General features: G+C 41.1%; 2 protein-coding genes across 2 annotated transcripts in view; both read right to left on the reverse strand.

Annotated features, from left to right (window-relative positions):
• Nucleotides 1–1,038: 1,038 nt before the first annotated feature.
• On the reverse strand, nt 1,039–21,277 carry LOC109908208 (citrate synthase, mitochondrial). The gene is made up of 11 exons (XM_020506762.2): nt 21,106–21,277; nt 13,740–13,787; nt 13,307–13,414; nt 12,249–12,314; nt 9,459–9,590; nt 6,556–6,744; nt 5,632–5,834; nt 5,025–5,154; nt 4,756–4,857; nt 4,400–4,609; nt 1,039–4,105 (listed from the first exon to the last, which is right to left on the reverse strand). The coding sequence occupies exons 1-11, from the start codon at nt 21,160–21,162 to the stop codon at nt 3,932–3,934; spliced, it is 1,419 nt and encodes a 472-aa protein (XP_020362351.1). The 5' UTR covers nt 21,163–21,277; the 3' UTR covers nt 1,039–3,931.
• A 942-nt stretch (nt 21,278–22,219) lies between these two features.
• LOC109907046 (inactive dipeptidyl peptidase 10-like) overlaps nt 22,220–24,872 on the reverse strand; it is a 33,646-nt gene continuing 30,993 nt past the window's right edge. Inside the window, exons 20-25 of the mRNA XM_031794478.1 lie at nt 24,541–24,735; nt 24,384–24,438; nt 24,141–24,240; nt 23,989–24,047; nt 23,821–23,893; nt 22,220–23,679 (exon numbers count right to left, since the gene is read on the reverse strand). Coding sequence (XP_031650338.1) covers nt 23,465–23,679; nt 23,821–23,893; nt 23,989–24,047; nt 24,141–24,240; nt 24,384–24,438; nt 24,541–24,735 — 697 coding nt within the window. The 3' untranslated portion in view covers nt 22,220–23,464. The remainder of the gene's footprint in view (nt 23,680–23,820; nt 23,894–23,988; nt 24,048–24,140; nt 24,241–24,383; nt 24,439–24,540; nt 24,736–24,872) is intronic.

Below are 24,872 nucleotides of genomic sequence, written 5' to 3' on the forward strand. Positions count from 1 at the left end.
TTTACACTTCTGTAACCATGGTATCAGTTGGAGAACAAACACTACTTGTGCTCTACTTTTTTTCTTTCAATTAGAATTTCAGCAAAATGTTACATTCTGGTTGACCATGAGCAGCTGGTCACTGCTCACTACAAAATCACACGTATCAATGCAATGGAATATTGGGAATGTGCATCCATACAATGTAGTCTAAATACATATTGCCATAACTCCTTATCGAGTCATTTCCTTCAGTGTCAAGCACAGAAGCTGAAGAGGGAAAAAAACTCAAATCGAATCACATTTTGTCACGTGCCGAATGAAACAGGTGAAGTGTGAGAGTGGTGGGGTGGGGGGGGGGGGGGGGTTCCACTATGTGTGGATGCTGCCTTTTCAAAGGGAAACCAGAGTAGGGTGGTGGTATCTGGGCCAGTTATTAATAACAGCACAGAGAGATGGGTCCTTTAACCATCTGCCAGTTATTACACATATCTCCCAAACACCACCACACCTATACAAATGAAATCACAACGTAAACGTAAAGACTACCACGTTGGGTAATACTGTAGTTAAACTGATTGTAGGACATTAACTAAAGTTCACTAAACAAAGCCCCACTTCCTTGTGATTCAGCTGTCTAGCCATGTATACAGAAACAGACAAGGCCTGGTGCAGTGGGGGCTCATGCAACAGCGGCTGAGTGGTTGTTTCAGTGTGTAACATTATCCCCGGTCTGGTCTCATGACTGCAGTTCTCCAGAGCCAGAAACAAGAGAGCCAGAGGTGAGACTGCTGGGCTTATTTGACATAAGGTAAGCTGGCTGGTTGTGTATTTTTATTTTTTAACATGCACAAGGGTATTCTCATTCCTTAATTTCAAAACCTGGAAATGCCAGTCCAAATATGATTATGTACAGTTCATCCAGGACATTGAGACAGGAGGACAATCTGCCAGGACTGGATTACCAGCGACTTTGCAATTTTCCATTTGTTATTGAAATAACCTTGTCAGTTTTCAACCTCTTTTCACACCATGAGTAAACATGAACATGACACCAAGTGTTAATAAAAACATTTATTGGTTTCCCATTTGTTCTAAGCGCCTTTCACCCATTTGACCCATCCAGTCTTCCCCTGGTTCCACACGTTCTTTAGACCCTCTATGATCAGAAATAACCACGCTCCACAAGACAAACCAAGAAGAATGAACACAGAAAAACATCAAGCCAAGAGGCGTAGAAATCGGAGGGGACTGACATCAGTGAAGTCTGACAGACATTGAATGAGTTGTTCCAGAAAGCAGTGGTAGAAGTGCAACAGCTGCTATATAGTATGTTGTGTTGATAAACATAAGCACAGGAAAAGCTGCTATGTGCCTGCAACCAATATCTGCTGCCTGAGAGCAAGCTTGAAAACAGTCAAAGCAAACACCCCCTAAACAGCAGAAAAAGCCCATATAAAACAGGCAATAGATTTATTTACAAGAATAACTTTCAAAACGACACATAAAACAGAAAGATGTAATGAGCGAGGTTGGAATCACACAGCTGTATGACTGAGGCAATACTTTTTGAAAATAGCTCATTCATTCAAGCTATACATAACTATATACAAAGTATACATTAAAACCACAAATGATTATCTTTATACATGAGAGGTTTATCATTCAACACCCAAAAAAGGACAAATCTAACAGAGGTTTTACTATTGCTAAGAACTAAGGATTCTAAACCAACAAGTGCTCATTTTGAAGTAGCAGCAGCTCGATCACTGAAGCGCTTTTCTGGGGCATTAGTAACATAACCCCTCAGGCCTTATTGCTTAAGTATAGTGTATGCTATATGACCATTATACTACGGCTAAGGGCTGTTCTTAGGCCCAACACAATGCCTATACAACAAACCACCAAGGTGCCTTATTACTATTAAAACTGGTTACCAACGTAATAATAGCAGTAAAAACAAACGTTTTGTCATACGCGTGATATACCACGGCTGTCAGCCAATCAGCATTCATAGCTCGAACCACCCAGTTTATCAACAAAATTAAGACAGGACCTCAACAGATACATAGCCCCGACTGCACACTTATGTCCAAGCTTGCATTCATGTACATACTAAAAATCAGAAGACATTCTCCTCCCAATCCTTCAAAGATGACAAGTCTGTTGTTATTAAATCAGGCCTTTTTTGTACTCCAAGCTTCAATTCAGAGCTCTATCATATACATCCTACCCACACAAATCCCACATTACAAAAGATGCCCAGACAGAAATTGAAAGGAAAGAATGTAAGACACAATTGAAAAACAAAAGGTTATTTTGATCATAGAGGTGTGTTCAAGGTTGAATCCATTGAAGTCAGGGAATCAAGCCAGACGAATGAATGAATGAAATCTATATATATTAATTTTAAATAAAGGGGGCAGCACCCTTTCTTTCCTGATTTGCATCCTTCTTCAGCAAAATTGAACATCTTCCGTGGAAGTTAAATACTTTTACAGAGAAGGACCTTTTTCTTTACTGGAGTGTTCTTGGGAGTGAAATCAGAATGGTTAGTGACATTGGGGGAAATGTATAGATACATGGGGTGAGGGTTTCAGGCAACAACAAAAAAATATGTTTCCCTGTTTTAGATTTGGCCAGGCTTTCCAGTCAATCAAAGCTTCAGCAACTAATACCAGCAGAATGTGACCGAAATTAAAAGTAACTTGCTTCCTTATTAATTGTGCTTGCTTTTTGAAGGGGTTAATCTTGATGTCAAACTACCACAATTTAAATCTCAATTGATGACCATTTGGCATTTGTCTATAACTCCCCACATAATTATATGTTTACGTAGTCTGGAAACCAAACGGATATGCTCCAATTGAAACAATAGTAAAACAGTATACGAGTTTGGATTTCATGCTACTTTTTATGCCCCTTCACATCTTCAATCTGTTGGTGGCCCTGTCCTCCCAGGCACATGGGGAAATCTGATGATGCTACAAGACCACATTAACCTACTGTGCTGTTATTGTCTTGAGTCAGGAACAGAGGTAGGTGGGAGCTCTGTAGTAATGAGGTGGAGTGACAGACTGGGCAACCCAGGCCAGCATACGAGAGGCATGGGGTTAGCAAACACTGGACATAAATTAAAGTATCTGTAATCTCTAGGCAGGTGAATTGTATATACACTGAGCGTACGAAACATTAAGGACACATGCTCTTTCCATGACAGACTGACCAGGTGAAAGCTATTATCCCTTATTGATTAACTTGTTGAATTCGCTTCAATCAATCAATGTAGATGAAGGAGATGAGACAAGTTAAAGGATTTTTAAGCCTTGAGACAATTGATACATGGATTGTGAATATGTGCCATTCATAGGGTGCATGGCCAAGACAAAAGATTAAATGCCTTTGAACGGGGTATGGTAGTAGGTACCCGGTGCACTGGTTTGAGTGTGTCAAGAACTGCAACACTGCCGGATTTTTCTCGCTCAACAGCTTCCTGTGTGTATCAAGAATGGTCCACAACCCAAAGGACATCCAGGCAACTTGACACAACTGTGGGAAGCATTGGAGTCAGCATGGGCCAGCCTCCCTGTGGAATTCTTTCGACACCTTGTAGAGTCCATGCCCTGACAAATTGAGGCTGTTCTGAGGGCAAAGGGGGGGGGTCAACTTAATATTAGGAAGGAGTTCTTGTTTTTTTACACTCAGTGTATGAGTATGTGTTTCGCATCTCTCTTCATCTTCCAAATGTGGAGGCATAGCGGGGATATATAATATAGGATATCTATGAATACCTAACTGTCTCACACCAAACAATGTAAATATCAAACGCCCTTTTTGGGGATTTTTGATTAATAATAATAAATTAAAAATGTGTACTGTCTCTTTGAATCTCTTTCATGGGGATGGGGGCGAGGTCAGCTTTTATTTGTTATTTCCTCCCTTCTCTCCCTCTTCAGCCTGACTTGTTGGCCCCCACCAGGGTCATGAGTCCGTCCGTGCTCATGGACTTGGGGCGTTCCAGGGGGAAGCCCAGGGCTCGGCTCCAGATCAGCTGGGCCAGCACTCCCAGGGCTCGGGACACGCCGAACAACACAGTGTAGTAGTTCATCTCTGTCATCCCATAATACTGTAGTGGAGAGAGGTCAGGGGGAAGGCCAGGGAGAGGTCAAATATGTTTTGTTACAGAGGGTCAACAAAAATGGAATGATTAAAAGACTAAACTAAAACACACAGGTGCTGTGTTTTGTGATGCTTATAATTGAAGTATAATTGTAATGCTGACTAGTCTAAATACATTTAGAATGCATTTTCAAATTCAACTTCCATCGAAGTTTCAGAATGGATCTGCATTACATTGCAATACGTAACATTACAATAGGACATTGCTGAGCAGAATGCCTGAATAAAGAATATTGCTTACCTGCAGCAGCACTCCACTGTGGGCATCTACGTTGGGCCAGGGGTTCTTGGCCTTACCCTGCTCTAGCAGCACTGGGGGCACGATCTTGTAGAGCTGGTGCACCAGCTTGAACATGGGGTCATTGGGCAGGTGCTTAAAGGCAAACTCCTGCTGGCATTGGTACCTGGGGTCAGTCTTCCTCAGGACAGCATGCCCGTAGCCTGGCACCACCTACGGCAGAGAGAGAGGGTGTGAGGAGTAGGGTTGAAAACTTCCCCCAAATCTCCTGTGTTCTTCAGAATCCCCGTTCCTGATTCCCAGGACTAGGGACTTTTTGGTAAGATGCGTCGTAATAGTGAAGCCAGACGCACTCTTACCCTGCCAGACTTGAGTGTGTTCCAGATGTAATCCCTCATCTTCTCATCAGACACCTCCCCTCCCATCTCCTTCTGCAGGGCCGTCAGCCACACCAGTACCTCCTGTAGGGCACACAGAAACACACTGTTATAACCTCAGCAAGTCTAAAACAGAAACTCTATAAAAGCACTGTTGTGCTAATGTTAAGGAAAAGCCAGTTACGCCAACATGATTATCGTTCTGTCCATCCATGTGACTGTGCAGAGCAAAGGACAGGATTGACACAGACCTGGTTGGCCAGCCCATGCAGAGGTCCAGCCAGCCCGTTCAGAGCAGCACTGAAGGAGAGGTAAGGGTCGGACAGAGCACTGCCCACCAGGTGACTTGTGTGGGCGCTGACGTTGCCTCCCTCATGGTCACTGAAACCAAAGGGTCACATTAATTTTAATGCATAGTAATTCATTACAAAATTGTACCTCACATTATTGATTACTACTAACAAACATTTATACAGAGCTATATTGAAAAACAGACTTATCCCCCCCAAAACTGTAGAATAATTCTAATGCAACATATAAACACTAGGGGGCAGAGAATTTTTATATTTGAGGGTTTCACAATTCTCAAAATTTAGTGGCAAAGGGGAAGGAACTACAGCCAAAAAAAGACAAAATGGCAACCCCCCCCTCCCCCCAAAAGTAAAATAAATCAATGACTTATAATGGTTAATAATATGAATACCTGGGATTTATAGAGTGCTTTTCAATGACCCAAAGGCACTTAAACTGTAATTATGCTTAATATATAAATCCTTCAGGGCTGGTTTCAATGGAGATTCTTCAGTGGAGATTCTTCAGTGGAGATTCTTAACCTGAAACTGGCCCATAGTAAAATACCTGTGGATGGTGAGGTAGAGCCTCATAAGTTCAGTGAACTCAGCAGAGTTGCTGTATCCCAGCATGTTGGCGAAGTTAGCGGACCAGTCCTGGTTGGAGTCAATAGCGCCAATGCTGCTGCCCTCACGGTACAGGTTACGGTAGATCTTGGCAGCAACACATGGCAACTTGGCAATTAAGTCCATGGAGTCCTCATAGATGAACTGGAATAGAGTAGATTAACTGAATAGATGAACAGGAATGGAGTAGATTAACTGAATAGTGAAGGGTAGGTGGTTTAATCAACAGTCAGTAGACTGTCTCCCACAGGATCTCACTGAAAGACATGATAAATCCCACACACGATTACCTCGGTAGGTGATTTCCTGTTGATGTTTTGGTCTGTGAGTTTTTTCAAGTCTCGGTTGAACTCTGGGGCTGTAATTCCCTGCTCTACACAAACAGTGTGGTTGTGTTTCTATTTACTTAAATTTAGCCTCATCTTTAACCAGGATGTCGAGGAAGAGATGAATATGCTCTTGTTCAAGGAAGACCTGGTGTGCGTGTTAAAATTCACATTTAAAAGAACAGACACTTGAAAGGTACTTTAAAATAAGTCAAGGTTTAGTGAAGATGACTCATTGATCTGGCATCACACACTGGTTTAATGCCTTTTACCACACCTCTGCCTGTACTGCATTGTCGTGTGAGGAATGCAGACCTAGGTTCAAATCATATTTAAAATCTTTCAAATACTTTGAGCGTCGACTTTAGCCTGCCTGAAGCGCCAGATGTGCAAGGTTTACACCTTAATGGCTATTCTGTTTGTTCTATTTCACCAGGCACGCTCAATCAAACACATAAAGTATTTTTTTAAATGTCAAATACCATTTGAACCCAGGTCTGTGAAGAATACATGCTGAGATCTGTCTGTGTGTGACTTACCTCCCAGTACTTGGCCTTGTTGACGCCCTCGGAGTAGGCCCGGGCAAAGCTGCTCTCACTGTTCAGAGCTGTGATAGCGGCGCTGAACTGGGACATTGGGTGAAGGTTGGTAGGGAAGTTATCTAGCATGGTGACGACGTGGGAGGGGAGTGCTGCCCGCTTAGCCCATTCTTTGGACAACCAGCTCACCTGGAGAGATGCAAACATGATCGGTGAGTACAAGTAGGGCCTATAAAAAAATTGAGCCAGGAAATATTCTTCAATCCCAAACATTATAAATCCCCATCACTTTGCTATGGTTGTAGAACTTCAATGCCTTCCTCCTAAACCATAAAGAGTAGGTGTGTCCAAACTTTTAACTGGTACCATAAAACCTGTAATATAGGAATTTCCTCCAGCTGAGCCATATTAGGGTGGAATTAGACCTCATCTCGTGGTGGCTTCAAGAAAGAGCTGCAGCAAACACCAAATGCCAAGGATGTGTGTTGGAGTTGAGTTGTTGCAGTAATACCCACAATTTGTGGCCCAAAAACGATAAGCTAGCTTTGTAGTGGGAACGGTTTGTCCAGTTGGAGCGAGTGGATTGGATGAAGGGAACCACGGGAACGTCTACTGTATGCAGTGCTCATTTAACCACAGAGGACTTTGATAGCTATAACCAGTGGAAGGCAGGATTCGGAATGAGTGACTGACACCAGGTGCTGTGCCGAGCGTGAATGTTGAGCCAGCAACCTCTGTTCCCTACCGGTACATCACGAGAGTCAGCAGTAATGAGATAAACCGGGTAAATTCAATGTGGATTTACCTCCCTATATCGCTATTGGATTAACGGACTCCCTCAGGCTGGTGAAAAGGCCTTTTCCTCGGCTCTTTTTGGTCATTAACTCAGCTGTCAATCGGTAAGTCTCCACGATCTATTTTATACAGTGGGGCAAAAAAGTATTGTCAGCCACCAATAGTGCAAGTTCTCCCACTTAAAAAGATGAGGCCTGCAATTTTCATCATAGGTACACTTCAACTATGACAGACAAAATGAGAAAAAAAAATCCAGAAAAATCACATTGTAGGATTTATTATTTGCAGATTATGGTGAAAAATAAGTATTTGGTCACCTACAAACAAGCAAGATTTCTGGCTCACAGACCTGTAACTTCTTTAAGAGGCTCATCTGTCCTCCACTCGTTACCTGTATTAATGGCACCTGTTTGAACTTGTTATCAGTATAAAAGACACCTGTCCACAACCTCAAACAGTCACACTCCAAACTCTACTATGGCCAAGACCAAAGAGCTGTCAAAGGACACCAGAAACAAAACTGTAGACCTGCACCAGCCTGGGAAGACTGAATCTGCAAAAGGTAAGCAGCTTGGTTTGAACAAATCAACTGTGGGAGCAATTATTAGGAAATGGAAGACATACAAGACCACTGATAATCTCCCTCGATCTGGGGCTCCACGACAAAGAATGCTGAGTTGCATCCAAAGAACACCATACCTACTGTGAAGCATGGGGGTGGAAACATCATGCTTTGGGGCTGTTTTTCTGCAAAGGGACCAGGACGACTGATCCGTGTAAAGGAAAGAATGAATGGGGCCATGTATCGTGAGATTGAGTGAAAACCTCCTTCCATCAGCAAGGGCATTGAAGATTAAACGTGGCTGGGTCTTTCAGCATGACAATGATCCCAAACACACCGCCTGGGCAACGAAGGAGTGGCTTCGTAAGAAGCATTTCAAGGTCCTGGAGTGGCCTAGCCAGTCTCCAGATCTCAACCCCATAGAAAATCTTTGGAGGGAGTTGAAAGTCCGTGTTGCACAGCAACAGCCCCAAAACATCACTGCTCTAGAGGAGATCTGCATGGAGGAATGGGCCAAAATACCAGCAACAGTGTGTGAAAACCTTGTGAAGACTTACAGAAAACATTTGACCTCTGTCATTGCCAACAAAGGGTATATAACAAAGTATTGAGAAACTTTTGTTATTGACCAAATACTTATTTTCCACCATCATTTGCAAATAAATTAATAAAAAAATCCTACAATGTAATTTTGTGTACCTATGATGAAAATTACAGGCCTCATCTTTTTAAGTGGGAGAACTTGCACAATCGGTGGCTGACTAAATACTTTTTTGCTCCACTGTATCTGTTAGATTTATATATTTTTTTCCTGCTTGTGCTAGAATAGTTGGTGTTGTTCTCTGGCTTACCACTTAGCTATGTTGACCGTGGTGGTTTTCCAACTAGACTAGTTAGCTGGCTATGCTAGCAAGCAGGCTAAATAAGTAACCTTAGCTGGCTGGCTAAGATAACTGCATATACGGCAACATTATTTGATAATTGTTTAGATGGTGTTATATTTGTTCAAAACTTGTTTACTTTAAATGTTTCTGTTAGCTAGGTGTTGATCGCAACTGGCTGACTCATGCAGTGCTAACCTAACGTTAGCAGGCTAGTAGGGCTAACGTTAGCAGGCTAGTTGGCTAGCATCTTTGCAAGCTGATTTCTATCAATAAATTCATATATTAATTGGGTTAGAATTTTTTTTTATTGAAACCAGTAGTTATGAAGGTGCAAACGATTTGATTTAATTTGAAGTTATACATTAAGTTATTTCTGTTGAAGTTTACATTATAGGGAATAGGCTGACTGGCTGGGTCCTCCATATAAAACGTCACAATCCACAAAAAACACTTTCCCGGCATGACTTCAGCATTCTGATCGGTTTTATGTAATAACTTAAAAAATATAAGTGAGGTCTAACATTGTATTAGAACTTTACGTGCGTATACTAATGCAAATCCATGTTACATGTGGTTATGTTTATGCTACCCTTTAACCTCCTTTCCACTTGACCAGACTAAATCTTTACATTCAGTTTAAATTAGCCCTAGCCCCATCTCACCTGTTCCTCTGTGGGGACCTGTCCTGTGACCAGCAGCCAAAAGAGGCCCTCAGGCAATGGCTCCTGACCTCCTGGAGCCTTGGGCAACAGCTGCTGACACTCTGGAATGCTGTAGCCACGGAAGCGGATGCCCTAAAGACAAATTTGACACAATTTAGTACTTTCAAGGCACTGACACCCCTTGACTTTTTCCACATTTTGTTGTCTTACAGCCTGAATTTAAAATGGATTAAATGTAGATGTTTTGTCACTGGCCTACACACACAATATATATAAAAGAGGAAATATGTTTTTCAAAATTAACACAATCATTTAATAAAGAAAAAACAAAATGTTATAAGTATTCAACCCGTTTGTTATGGCAAGCCTAAATAAGTTCAGGAGTAAAAAATTGTTTTTTTAAATTGCTTAACAAGTCACATAATAAGTTGCATTGACTCACTATGTGCAATAATTGTGTTTCACATGATATTTGAATAATCTCTTTACCCACACGTACAATTATTTGTAAGGTCCCTCAGTCAAGCAGTGAATTACAAGCACAGATTCAACCACAAAGACCAGGGAGGTTGTTCAATGCCTTGCAAAGAACGGCACCTATTGGTAGATGGGTAAAAAAATAAAAATAAAAATTAAGAAGACCCTTTGAGTATAGGTTAGTTATTAATTACACTTTGGATGGTAACTCAGTTGCCGGAGGATGGAAACTGCTCATGGCTGTCACCCTAAGGCCAAATGCTGTGATAGGAGAAAACTGAGGATGGGACCAACAAAATTGTAGTTACTCAACAATACTAACCTAATTGACAGGGTGAAAAGAAGGAAGCTGTACAGAATAAAACAATTCAAAAACATGCATCCTGCTTGCAATAAGGCATTAAAACCTCTTGAGCTTATGGGGGCGCTATTTCATTTTTGGATAAAAAGACGTTCCCGTTTTAAGCACAATATTTTGTCACAAAAAGATGCTCGACTATGCATATAATTGGTAGCTTTGGAAAGAAGACAGTCTGACGTTTCCAGAACTGCAAAGATGTTCACTGTGAGTGCCCCAGAACTCATGCTACAGGCGAAACCAAGATGTTTCTGCAACCAGGAAATGAACAGGATTTCTGAGGCTCCGATTTGCATTATCTCCTTATATGGCTGTGAATGCGACAGGAATGAGCCTACCCTTTCTATCGTTTCCCCAAGGGGTCTGGAGCATTGTGACGTATTTGCAGGCATATCATTGGAAGATTGACCATAAGAGACTACATTTTCCAAGTGTCCGCACGGTGTCCTGCGTGGAAATTGGTGCGCAAAACTCAGGTGCTGGTATTTTTCCATGGGATTCTGAGAAAAACCATGCTTCCACGAACGGCATATCAATGAAGAGATATGTGAAAAAACACCTTGAGGATTGATTCAAACAACGTTTGCCATGTTTCGGTCGATATTATGGAGTTAATTCGGAAAAAAGTTCGACGTTTTGGTGACTGAATTTTCGGTTCGTTTCGGTAGCCAAATGTGTAGTAACAAAACGGAGCGATTTGTCCTACACAAAGAATCTTTCAGGAAAAACTGGACATCTGCTATGTAACTGAGAGTCTCCTCATTGAAACATCTGAAGTTCTTCAAAGGTAAATTATTTTATTTGATTCCTTTGCTGGTTTTTGTGAAAATGTTATGTGCTAAATGCTACGCTAAATGCTAAGCTAGCCATCAACACTCTTACACAAATGATTGATTTTCTATGGTTCAAAAGCATATTTTGAAAATCTGAGATGACAGTGTTGTTAAGAAAAGGCTAAGCTTGAGAGCAGGCATATTTATTTCATTTCATTTGCGATTTTTAGAAATCGTTAACGTTGCGTTATGGTAATGAGCCTGAGGGTGTAGTCACGCTCCCGGATCCGGTATCGGTAGTTCAGAGAGGTTAAAGTAATACTAGAAAAAAAATATGTCAAAGCAATTACCTTTTTGTCCCGAATACAAAGTTGTTTGGGGAAAACCCAATACAACTAATTACTGAGTACCACTCTGTTTAAAGCTGCATCATGTTATGGGTGTGCTTGTAATTGTTTATTTTTTATCCTGAAAAACTCCCCAGTCCTTAACAGAATGAAGCTAAGCACAGGCAAAATCCTAAAGGAAAACCTGGTTCAGTCTGCTTTCCAACAGACACTGGGAGATTAATTCACCTTTCAGCAGGACAATGACCTAACAGACAAGGCCAAATCTACACTGGAGTTGCTTACAAAGACAGTGAATGTTCCGAGTGGTCGAGTTACAGTTTTGACTTAAATATACATGAAAATCTATGGCAAGACCTGAAAGTGGTTGTCTAGCAATGAACAACCACCAATTTGACAGAGCTTGAATAATTTTTATAATAATAAAAAGGGCAAATGGTGTACAATCCAGGTGTGGAAAGCTCTTAGAGACTTACCCAGAAAGACTGTAGTCTCTGCCAAAGGTGCTTCTACAAAGTATTGACTCGAGTGTGAATACTTATTTCTGTATTTCATTTTCAATAAAATGTGCAAAAATGTCTAAAAACATGTTTTCACCTTGTCATTAAGGGGTATTGTGTGTAGATGGGTGAGAATAATTGTTTTCATCAATTTTGAATTCAGGCTGTAATACAAAATGTGGAATAAGACAATGAGTCTGAATACATTCTGAAGGCACTGTAAGTAACCATATGGCTTATCTACGAGGGCCAAGAGTGCTCAGCTTGACACATCAATTATTCTGTGGGTGATACTGTTTAGTGGATTATTTGTGTTGTGATGGCAGGAAACACACCTCATCAGGATCCAGCACTGAGGTCTCATACACCAGACCCTTCATGCCCCTCATCCCACCATAGACCTATGAAACAACAGAAATTACACTCTGTACAGAAAGCTCAATATAGACTAGACTATTTATCTCTGATCAAAGTCCAGAAATAAGTGTCTCAATTCAAAATGTGTAAAGATGACCCTGATCTTAATTAATCTACATTCTTCATAGTCATAAAAAGGGTGAAGATGTCATGTGAATGATAAACATGTGGATGACGTTCACTGTAAGAGCTGAGGTGTGTGTAACCCTGGAGTGAGTCTGCTGTGATTTCTGGTGTGGGAGGCAAGAGCTGTGACTCAGCTTTATATTTTAGTTATTTTTTGTTGCATTAGTCCGCTGTTGGTACAGTCTCAAAATGTTTTGAATATCAGCAATCAAGTTTTCAAGAAGCAAAGTGTCATCGGACACATGTGGCTGTGCTTAGCTGGCAGGGAACAGGCTGAGTAGTGGTACATTACATGACCGTTAGTATGCTAAAAGGGGAATAGATGAGGGGCAACATCAGACCCAATCACGTAGCAGCCGGTTTATAATACAGTAATATGAATCCATTTCTACATATTGATAAACTAAAGACCCTCACCACACATAATTTTGTTAATGGAATTTAGAAAATTATTTTACCATTGCTTTTCTGATCTTTGTGGTGTGGTGGTTCATTTCTTTACTATCAAATGAGGAGACAACCTTATCACACAAGTCAGAGTTATACTTAAACTAAATCTTTAAACCACTTATTAATAATGGAGCATGATGGCTGGTCGACAAATCACCCTCAGATGATTCGTTGAGAGCCCCGAGACAAAAGTACAAAGGTCTTTTATAGCCAAGATAGACCCCTTTCAACCTACATGATGAACAGATGTATTGAATGGGTCACAAGGTTAAGATTTGTATAAAAGATACTTATAATTCACAGCAGACAGTATCTGCTGTAAAAACAGATTTCATTGTGTAGAGATCAGTGTTTTACCAACATTATGTTCTGAGATAATGAATATGGCTCAATTACTTACCATATCAACAGTGATCGATCCAATGTTGGTTTTACCATACTGCTGTTTGAAGCTCTTGATCCTACTTTGCTCTTTTGGGATGAGGTCTGATAGAACATCCTTTAAATTCTGCAAAAACACAGACATGTCTCTGAAAGCTCAGTCAAAATAAAATTTGTTGAAAACCAGCATATTAAAAAAAAAGGTCAACTACAGAGAACCTAGTGAAAACTGTGATAACACTGCCAAGTCTGTGTTAGTTAAACAACCAATATATCCAAAACATAGGTTGAAAAACAGGCTTATAAAGTTATCAGCATGGTCCATAATGGCAAAGAGAACAAAGAAGGAAATCTTTTGTCAATCCCTATTAATATCATGCTTCACCAACAATTACGTTAATAATGAGCAAACTGACAATGAGTGGCCTTGAAGAGGTGGTCAGAGTACTTACTGTTGATGAGCTGGCATGTCTGGATGCCACAATGACACATGAGGCATTCTGCAGAGAGGAAAATGCAAGTGTCAGAAAACATGAGCCTGAGGGAGGGTCTGTGGTCAAAACAGAGACTTGGTTAGCAGAGTGTAAAGGGGGTATTAGAGAAGCTTCAAATTAGCTGCGAAGGACAACTGCACTCTGATTTCCAATACCTGCAGCTAGACTACTAGAAGTAGGCCTAATTTAATCATTGAGCTGATATCAGTATTTCATGGTACTTTCTCGCCGCTTCTCAGTTAGCCTAAATATCCAACCCCATAGACTCAACATCCACGACAGAGTGGGAAGATCGGGTAATTGGTTCTGTATAGATAACTGCTATCTGGTCCGGCAATCCGCAATGTCTGCCTTCACTGCAGATAACAGCGAAGACCATTATACTGTTGTCAGAGGTAAATGGGAGCAGCTGGTATAATGATGAAAGAAAATGAACCTAGAGGGTTTATAGCAAAAAGCTAGCAATATTTCTCAATTTCAATTAACCATAATGTATTTGTTTCTCCAGCTATGGCAGATGACCCTAAGGACTTGGTCACTAGAACTAGGAGATTGAGTCGGATTAACAGGAATGTTCTTGAGTAAATAAATAAAAATACAAAAATCAGCCCAGGCAGGATGAAAGTTCTTGCCTGGATGCCAGTAATCTTGTAGCTTAGCAGGTGATTACTACCAGTAGTCTGAAACCAGACCAGAGAGGAAGAGGCGAAGCGAAAGGTTTCACTCTCGCAAAAATATGTCCAAAATAAGCCCAATGCGTTTCTATGGGTTTGTTTTTTTATTTAAGCTTGTCACCGGCCTTCCTGCCTTTGGGACAACGGCTCCCATTGTTAGGGCAAAGACATGAGCATCTCGTCATTATATACAGATCTCTGACCAGACTCAGTCAGATTGTCAAAGTCAATGGAAGGGGGATGGAGCCAGGGGGTCAACGCAAGGGACATCTGGCTACAAGATTCCCCAAAAAACACGCCACTTCGATACAGCCACAACCGGTGACTATTTCATAGTAGGTTAGGATAATTAAAGTTGGCAGATTAGGAAAAGTAGGTTAACTCTTTTGGGGTAGGGGGCAGCATTTTCACTTTTGGAGGAATAGCGTGCCCAGAGTGAACTGCCTCCTACTCTGTCCCAGATGCTAATATATGCATATTATTATGAGTATTGGATAGAAAATACTGAAGTTTCTAAAAATGGTTTGAATGACGTCTGAGTATAACAGAACTCATATGGCAGGCAAAAACCTGAGAAAAATCCAACCAGGAAGTGGGATATCTGAGGTTTGTAGTTTTTAAAAGCTTGGCCTACCGAATACACAGTGGGATATGGATAAAGTTGCACTTCCTACGGCTTCCACTAATGTCAGCCGTCTTTAGAAACTTGAATGAGGATTCTACTATAAAGGAGGGGCTCATGAGACCTGAGTCAGTGGTCTGGCAGAGTGCCTTGGTCTCATGATGTGCGCTCCCGACAGAGTTAGCTCTCGTTCCATTGCTTTTCTTCAGACATAGGAATTCTCCGGTTGGAACATTATTGATGTTTTATGTTAAAAACATCCCAAAGATAAGTCAAACGATGTATGTAGGAATCTGTTTCTACGACCTGTAACGGAACTTTGAATTGTCTGGACGAAGCGCCTGCGCCTCATGAAGATGGATTACTGGGCTGAACACGCTAACAACAAGTGGCTATTTGGACAGAAATGATGGACTTTATGGAACAAATCAGTCATTTGTCGTCGAACTGGGATTCCTGGGAGTGCCTTCTGATGAAGATCAAAGGTAAGTGAATATTTATGGCGTAATTTCTAACTTCTGTTGACTCCAATGGCGGATATTCCTCTGGCTGTTTTGGGTTCTGAGCACCTCTCTCAGATTATGCTTTTTCCGTAAAGTAAAAAAAAAAAAATCTGACACAGCGGTTGCATTAAGGAGCAGAATCTTTAATTCTGTGAATAACAGTTGTATCTTTTATCAATGTTTATTATGAGTATTTCTGCAAAATCACCGGATGTTTTCGAATCAAACATGACTGCACGTAACGCGCCAATGTAAACTGAGATTTTTGGATATAAATATGCACTTTATCGAACATATGTATTGTGTAACATACTGTATTGTGTAACATGAGCTCCTATGAGTGTCATCTAATGATGATCAAAGGTTAGTGATTAATTTTATCTATATTTCTGCTTTTTGTGACCCCTCTCTTTGGCTGGGAAAATGGCTTTGTGTTTTTTACTTGGCTATGACCTATCATAATCATATGTGGTGCTTTCGCTGTAAAGCATTTTTGAAATCGGACACGATGGGTAGATTAACAAGATGTTTATCTTTCATTTGCTGTATTGGACTTGTTAATGTGTGAAAGTTACATATTTCTAAAATATGTTGTCGAGGGGTTCCGCTAGCGGAACGCCTGCCCTAGAAAGTTTAAGGTTGATCAAAAAGGGTTAGGAAAAGTTTTAGGTTTAGCAAAAACCTGGGACGAAAAGTCACTTCCGGGCATAGCATGTGTTTTTAGGGAGTCCCATCTGGCTACGTTCCCATTAGGTGGAACTCTACTTCAGATGTGGGTAGCCTACCTTCCCATAGCAGCTATAATCCAACGTTAAAACAGTGATCAATCATTAGATTTTTAATGGAAGGCCAGCTTCCCGAAGTCACCTATTCACTATTGACGTTGAGACTGGTGTTTTGCATGTACCATTTAATTAAGCTGCCAGTTGAGGACTTGTTTCGGTTTCTCAAACTAGACACTAATGTACTTGTCCTCAGTTGTGCACCGGGACCTCACACTCTTTCTATTCTGGTTAGAGACAGTTTGCGCTGGTCTGTGAAGGGAGTAGTACACAGCGTTGTACGAGATCTTCAGTTTCTTGGCAATTTCTTGCATGGAATAGCCTTCATTTCTCAGAACATGAATAGACTGACGAGTTTCAGAAGAAAGTTATTTGTTTCTGGCCATTTTGAGCCTGTAATCAAACCCACAAATGTTGATGCTCCAGATACTCAACTGGTCTAAAGAAGGCCAGTTTTATTGCTTATTTAATCAGGACGACAGTTTTCAGCTGTGCTAACATATTTGCAAAAGGGTTTTAATAGTAATTTACTACATTAACAATATCCACACTGTATTTCTGATCAATTTGATGTTATTTGAATGGACAAAAAAACTAACAAAAAAATCAGCTTAAAAAAAATATGTAAACAAGGACATTTCTAAGTGACCCCAAACCTTTGAACTGTAGCGTGTGATTAATATATATATATTTTAATTTTTTTAAATGGCACAGGAGACACCCGTCTTAGTCACACCCATCTCAGTGAACTAATCCTTTGGAGGCCGCTTGGATGGCACAGTCCAAGAAGGGGACTGTACAATGCACATTCATTGTTTCATAAGTTAAGTGTGTGAATTGTTTGCTATCACCAGTAGTACATTTACCTAGTGGTTAGCGTCGGGCCAGTAACCGAAAGATCGAATCCCCGAGCTGACGAAGTAAAAATCTGTCATTCTGCCCGTGAGCAAGGTAGTTAACCCACTGCTCCCCAGGTGCCGAAGACGTGGATGTCGATTAAACCTGTTACGGCTAGACGTTCCGGAACATCCGGTGAAATTGCAGAGCGTGATATTCAAATTAAATTTGAAATATTTAACTTTCATAAAATCACAAGTGCAATACACCAAAATAAAGCTTAACTTCTTGTTAATCCAGCCTCCGTGTCAGATTTCAAAAAGGCTTTACGGCGAAAGCAAACCATGCGATTATCTGAGGACAGCGCCTCATCATACAAATGCATAACAAATCATTTTCAACCAGGGAGGTGCGACACGAAAGTCAGAAATAACGATATAATTCATGCCTTACCTTTGAAGATCTTCTGTTGGCACTCCAAAATGTCCCATAAACATCACAGATAGTCCTTTTGTTCGATAAATTCCTTCGTTATATCCCAAAATGTAAATGTATTTGTCGCGTTTGATTCAGAAATACACCGGTTCCAACTCGCCCAACATGACCTAATAAGTTAACTGTACACTTGGTCCAAACAACTTTCCTAATCCAACTTTAGGTATCCCCCTTTCCGTTACCATTAATTCCTAGAAAAGCTAAATATACACTAACTGTACACTATTTTTTATTGGTTTTATCACATTTGCAGCCGATTGTATTTTTCAGTTACAACACTTTTCTGGCATCCTCCTTCCGATACACAGTTGTTCATAGATGCTAGATTGCCATGTTACAGCGGTTCTAATTGGCTATATGGCCGTGTGTGAATCCTAACGCTATAAAAAGGTGTATTCATTTAACCTTTTATGAAAAATAATTATAGATTGTACAGTACAGAAGCAAACTTCCAAAAGGTTACCAAAACCGTATCGCAAGCAAGGATTATTAACGTGTCATGTCGACAAAGTGCTGGGACTATTGTACACAGTTCCACAATGTCATCAATGCTTCAACGGAGAAGAGGGAGCCCTCTTTGGTGAACGAGAGGTACATCTGTCTGAGGATTGAAAGTTAACAGTCCCTCAAATAAGAAGTCACAAGTTAACGTGATTTGTCAGCTATCTGGGCCATAGAAATCTGAGCAGGAGGGTAATTGGGTGAAGGCAGTACTGTAGGTTACAATCTAGTTACAGCCGGTGTTCCAAGGACACTCAGACAGTCTTACTCCTGACCAGGGAGGTAGTTGCTTGGAAACCCAATGGGCAAAAATGAGCATTTGAGTCAGGAAAGTTTCCTCACAACTTCCAGAATGTCAAATAAAATTAGATTTTAACATACTTTACCAGTTGTCCTTGCAGTTGGTCCTTTTGGCGGTCCACAGGAAAGTATAATTACATCAACTTTTGAAAGTGCTGGTAGTGCTCAGACTTCTATCACCTGAAGCATATGCACGAGCCTCATGTCTACTTGCCAAGCTCCTGCACGTGTTTACATGGTTCTGTACATGCTTCAGGTGATAGAAACCTGAGCACACTACCAGCTTTGAAAAGTTAATGTAATTCATATTTCTTGTGGATATTGCTTCACATTCCTACCGCCAAAAGGACCAACTGCACAGACAACCGGTAAAGTTTGTTAGAATATAATTGTATTCAACATTCAGGCTTTTAGAGGTCGTGAAAGGAAACTTTCCTGATTCAAAACACTCATTTCTGCCCGACATAGAATTCAATGCAATTTAACGTTGGGTTTCCAGGCAAGAGGTAGCAGTGGCACCCAGGAATCAACAGACCTCTGTGGAATGCATGAAATCAAGACAGAATTCAAATCAGTGTGTGTTATTGAAACTTCAGTGTTGCACATGCATAGACTTATTACATAATTGGATAGTTAACTGGCTAGTTATACTGAATAAAGATCAACACAATGTGCAACAACTTCAAATATTTTACTGAGTTACAGTTCATAAGGAAATCAGTCCATTAAAAATAAATTAGGCTCTGATCGATGGATTTCACATGACCGGGAATACAGATGGTCACAGATACCTTCAAAAAAAAGTAGGGGCATGGGTAGCCTAGTGGTTAGAGTGTTGGACTAGTAACCGGAAGGTTGCGAGTTCAAACCCATGAGCTGACAAGGTACAAATCTGTCGTTCTGCCCCTGAACAGGCAGTTAACCCACTGTTCCTAGGCCATCATTGAAAATAAGAATTTGTTCTTAACTGACTTGCCTAGTTAAATAAAGGTAAAATATATATATATATATATTTTTTTAAATCAGAAAAACAGTCCGTATCTGGTGTGAACACCATTTGCCTCATGCAACACGACATCTCCTTCGCATAGAGTTGACCAGGCTGTTGATTGTGGCCTGTGGAATGTTGTCCCACTCTTCTTCAATGGCTGTGCTAAGTTGCTGGATATTGGCGGGAACTGGAACACGCTGTTGACACATCGATTAAGAGGATCCCAAACATGCTCAATGGGTGACATGTCTGGTGAGTATGCAGGCCATTTTCAGCTTCCAGGAATTGTGTACAGATCCTTGCGACATGGGGCCGTGCATTATCATGCAGAAATATGAGTTGATGGTGGCGGATGAATGGCATGACAATAGGCCTCATTATCTCTTCACAGCATCTCTGTGCTTTCAAATGGCCATAGATAAAACTGCAATTGTGTTCATTGGCAGTAACTTATGCCTGCCCATACCATAACCACACCGCCACCATGGGGCACTCTATTCACAACGTTGACATCAGCAAACTGTTTGCACATAACATACATGTTGTCTGCGTTTGAGGACAGTTGGACGTATTGCAGAATATTTTAAAATGACATTGGAGGCAGCTTATGGTAGAGAAATTAACATTCAATTTTCCAGTAACAGCTCTGGTGGACATTCCTGCAGTCAGCATGCCAATTGCACACTCCCTCAAAACTTAGCATTGTGTGACAAAAACACCTTTTAAAGTAGTCTTTTATTGCCCCCAACAAGATGCACCCATGTAATGATCCTGCTGTTTAATCAAGTTCTTGATATGCCACACCTGTCCGCTGAATGGATTATCTTGGCAAAGTAGAAATTCTCACTAACAGGGATGTAAATACATTTTTTTTAAAATAAGTGTCCACATAATTTGAGAGAAAAGCTTTGTGCATATGGAACATTTCTGGGATCTTTTAAACTCATGAAACACAGGACCAATACTTTACAAGTTGCGTTTATATATTTTTTTTCAGTGTAGATTGTGACATAAATGGAGACTTGGCAACAATACAGCACCCGGAAATGAACAAACCTAGATAGCCAATACAACAGAAACGAATAGTTAGGACATGTACTTATGAATGGAAATGTTAGCACTGAAGGTCAAATGAGGGGAAGTGGAAGAGCAGGTTAGCTAGCCAGCCAATTAACTTGCCACTGCTGACAGTAGGTAGCTAATATAAGACTATGCATTATTTTGGATGATCTAAACAAGCAGTTTAAAATAACTTCCATGTGAGAGGTGGGATAGCTAACTAACGTTAGCTGTCAAACGTCAACCTCCTGCACAATCAATATCCTGTTAACGTTATCCGTCACTGTCAACTGGCTAGCTCGCAGCTAACCTAAAAAACGTCGAGAAACAGTAGTTCCAACGCATTTAAAAGATAGAGGACCATCGTTGGTAAGCTTCAAAACAGTCTGGCGATGTGTAGGAACTAGCATACATGAATGCGCTTGACTACAACCGACATTTTTCCTGGAGAGCGAACAAGCCGGCTAGCTAGTTGTTGAAGTTTACTTGATAGTTTCTAGCAAATTAACGTTTGCACTGACGCCCACTCTACTTCGAAGAGGCTCCTTGCCTCGGCTTACCTTTGACTGAAGGAGTCTTGGCGCTAGCCTGCTGATACTGGTAGCCAGAAACGACATGATGTCTGTGGGAAAATATATTTATTCTGAAAGACAGTGCCCAGCGAAGCTAGTTGAAGGTGCCCCTACAGAAAAAGCACGACTGAAGGTTGAAGAGGGATTCGGGCCCGCAAGTAGGCGTATCGTTGATTGGATGGTGGTTGCAGGAAAATGTAACCTCATTGGCCAGTTGAGCCTCGTGTGTCTCTATCACTCGAAACGATTGGCTAAGGCAAACGGAAGACTGGGATGGAACTCATTTCCGTTTCATTCTGTCACACAATTTAAATGAATTGTTTCTGGACATGACCATAAAAATTACAGGTGTAGATCGGAAATAATTTGATAAATATCAGCAATATTTTACTTTTGATACTTAGGATATTTTAGCGATTGCATTTAGTTTTGATCCTTAACTATATTTAAATCCCAAATACTTTTAGTGAAGTAGTATTTTACTGTCTGACTTGGTTGGCCCTGTCCGGGGGTATCGTCGGACGGGGCCACAGTGTCTCCCGACCCCTCCTGTCTCAGCCTCCAGTATTTGTGCTGCAATAGTTCATGTGTCGGGGGCTACAGTCAGTCAGTCTGTTATATCTGGAGTATTTCTCTTGTCTTATAAGCTCTCCCTCCCGGAGGACCTGAGCCCTGGGACCATGCCTCAGGACAACCTGGCCTGATGATTCCTTGCTATCCCCAGTCTACCTAGTTGTGCTGCTGCTCCAGTTTCAACTGTTATGCCTGCGGCGATGGAACCCTGACCTGTTCACCGGACGTGCTACCTTGTCCCGGACCTGCTGTTTTTCGACTCTCTCTACCGCACCTGCTATCTCTAACTCTGAATGCTTGGCTATGAAAAGCCAACTGACATTTACTTCTTTGAACTTCTTGGCCATGTACTGTTATAATCTCCACCCAGCACAGCCAGAAGAGGACTGGCCACCACTCAGGTCCTGGTTTCTTTCTAGGTTCTTGCCTTTCTAGGGAGTTTTTCCTTGCCACCGTGCTTATACATCTGCATTGCTTGCTGTTTGGGGTTTTATGCTGGGTTTCTGTATAGTACTTTGTGACATCGGCTGACGTAAAAAGGGCTTTATTTGAATGATTGATTTTCACTTTAGTAACTTTCTATTAAGGTGTCTATACTTTTACTCAAGTATGAGAATTGGTTACTTTTTCCACCACTGGACATATTGCACTTATCCAATTCTTGCCAAATCTATTGGGTCTAGGTTAAAAACACCTGGTACCAACGAGACCGGTTCAAGAAATTATACTTGACACAACAGACAGTTATTCATTCACTATTTCAATTCTGATACTTTAGCCGAGGCTCCACCTTTCCTCTCCAAAGCAGCCAGTGATGGAACACACACAACAATATTTCTGTAAAACAAGGAATTGATTCTTTATCGTAAAGGATTTAGTAAAACAAAAAAAATGAAAAATGTAAAGTTGGCTATTCAATTGCAAACAGACTACATGCAGTGCACCATAGATGTTCCACAACTTTGATTGGGAGTCCACGTTGCTGGGGGAGATGTATACTTTTCAGTGAGGTGTTAAGCTTTTGCAGCACACATTAAGAAAGTATGCGTGACTATCAAAGGAAATTAATTTAAGAAAAAACTAAAACATAACTACTGAAATAAACTTCTAACAAATGTGCTTCATATTATATTTACTTGGGTTTGTTCATTCTTATTATATCCATCCAAAGTTACCAAATACAACATGGAACTGTTGAAAATAATCATGCAAGAGGCATACAGTCTATAAGTCCGGATACATCTCTGAATTGGCATGGTGAATACACTTGTAAACATACCATGTATTTGGCACATTAAAAGTGACACTAAGTCCATAACATATATGTGTTACATAACAGCGTAGCAGGCTGATTTTAGCTGTAATAAATTAAGCAAAGTTAAGATATGCAGGATAACGAAACATAGAAGAATGCATTGTAAACCACTCCGCTTCATGCAGCCATTACGACATGCATGTTCAGGCGATTTTGTAAACTTTAAGAAGAATCAACATTTGGCCTGGCCATGGTCACTTCTTGGATAATGGATCCACACAGTGTAAACAATCAGGGACAACACAATTCAAACAGTACAAACAATGGTGGGAAGAAATTGTATATTTCCAAAGTTGCTGTGAACTGATAACAGTAGGCTATGATCTGATATTCTTGGTCCACACTCCCGTGGTCTTGTGTCTAGTCAGTGGCTGTGGGAAGAGACTAGTGTTTAGTAGTAGTCTGACTGAGTAGTCGTCACTTCTCAGTATGTTTCTCCAGTGTCAGAGGTGGGAGTACTCAGTCATCCTCATCTGGCTCCTCTATGGAGGCCAGGAGGGGGTTGTGTCTCAGGCAGGTCTGGAGGTAGTGCACCAAGGTCCGTTGGGAATGCTGGATGCTGCGCCGCTCCTTCAGGATGTGGCCCTCATCTGGGTACAGCTGCAGGGAGTAGTTGGCCTCCACCTTCACCAAGCGGCTCAGGAGCTCTGCACTGTGCTGGAAGTGGACCCGTGCTGCGTCACCCAAAGCCAAGAAACACACACATAAGACATAAACAAACACATACAAGTTATTATTAATAAGTTCAGCAGTTGAATTGCATATTGATAAAAAAGGGGACAAATTTAGCTGTTAAAATCATAGCCAAATCTCACCGTCTGCAGTCCCATGCAGTAAGAGGAAATTCTCGTCTTTAAGCTTGTGAACATCTTCCAATACAGATGCAGTCTGAGGAAACAAAACAGAGAGAGAAAGCCCTTACAATAACCTATTGCCTTATGCTTCCTACCATGCATGATCACACGAGGTATGAGGATCCTCACCAGGTAAGTGTGCTCCTCCTTTGCTGGGAGACCTAGATACCTCTCTGAGAAGGCAGCACCTATACATGAAAGCAAAATAGATTACTTTTAATGGTTTCCTTTTCAACATAGGCTCTTGTGTGTTTTTTCACTATTGTATAGTCTTCACTTACTGTAGAGTTTGAAATCTGTTATGGGAGCCACAGCGGCTGCACATTTAAACAGCTGATCAGTCGCAGCTAGCATCTTGAGGGATAAATAAGCACCAAATGCCTGTAGGGAAAGACACAAGTGCCATTAAACAGAGAGTCTTTATAATATATGCTTTTGCAACATTATACTTTTGAAACTCATGTGATCACGTGGTCGTGGCCAGAATATAGGTCACTTGTTGCCATAGTAAACATAATAGTAACCTTGCCATACAGGGCAATCCGCTGATCGTCAATGTAAGGCAATTGCATCAACCACCTGTGGAGAAAAAACAAAATAGGTCATACATTTATTTATGGATAATTTCTACAATATGTCAACAAAATGTAATGGCCAATAATAACACTGTAGAAAACTAACTCTACGACTCCTAGTTGATCTTTGACTCTGAGGGAGCTGAGCTTGCGGGGATCCACACTGCTGATCTTCTGCCCCCGGCCGACCCCACTTCTTCCATCCACCCAGGCTAACGCCATGTCATGTGTGCTGGCGAGCACCTCAGGCCATCCCATAGTAAACTCCTCCGTCACCGACTGACTGCCTGGAACTCCGTCTCTGCATGACAACAGGAGGAACAGGATCAGCTGAGCAAAGGGCAAAGGTTAAACAACTAAGCCGTGGTTTAGCCTGCTGGTAAACTATGGGGAAATCAATGTCTGTTAAAAGTTATGTAACAGGCCGTAAAACTGTCA

The sequence above is a fragment of the Oncorhynchus kisutch genome, linkage group LG17, assembly GCF_002021735.2.
Source record: "Oncorhynchus kisutch isolate 150728-3 linkage group LG17, Okis_V2, whole genome shotgun sequence".
NCBI lineage: Eukaryota > Metazoa > Chordata > Actinopteri > Salmoniformes > Salmonidae > Oncorhynchus > Oncorhynchus kisutch.

What these genes read in the sequence shown, in the direction of transcription:
- LOC109908208 (XM_020506762.2), bottom strand. Translation starts at nt 21,162, where the DNA reads ATGTCGTTTCTGGCTACCAGTATCAGCAGGCTAGCGCCAAGACTCCTT. An exon ending in AGGTCCCCACAGAGGAACAG is followed by an intron (nt 6,745 to 9,458) that starts GTGAGATGGGGC and finishes GCATCTCTCCAG; the next exon opens with GTGAGCTGGTTGTCCAAAGA. An exon ending in ACAGTGGAGTGCTGCTGCAG is followed by an intron (nt 4,106 to 4,399) that starts GTAAGCAATATT and finishes TCTCCACTACAG; the next exon opens with TATTATGGGATGACAGAGAT.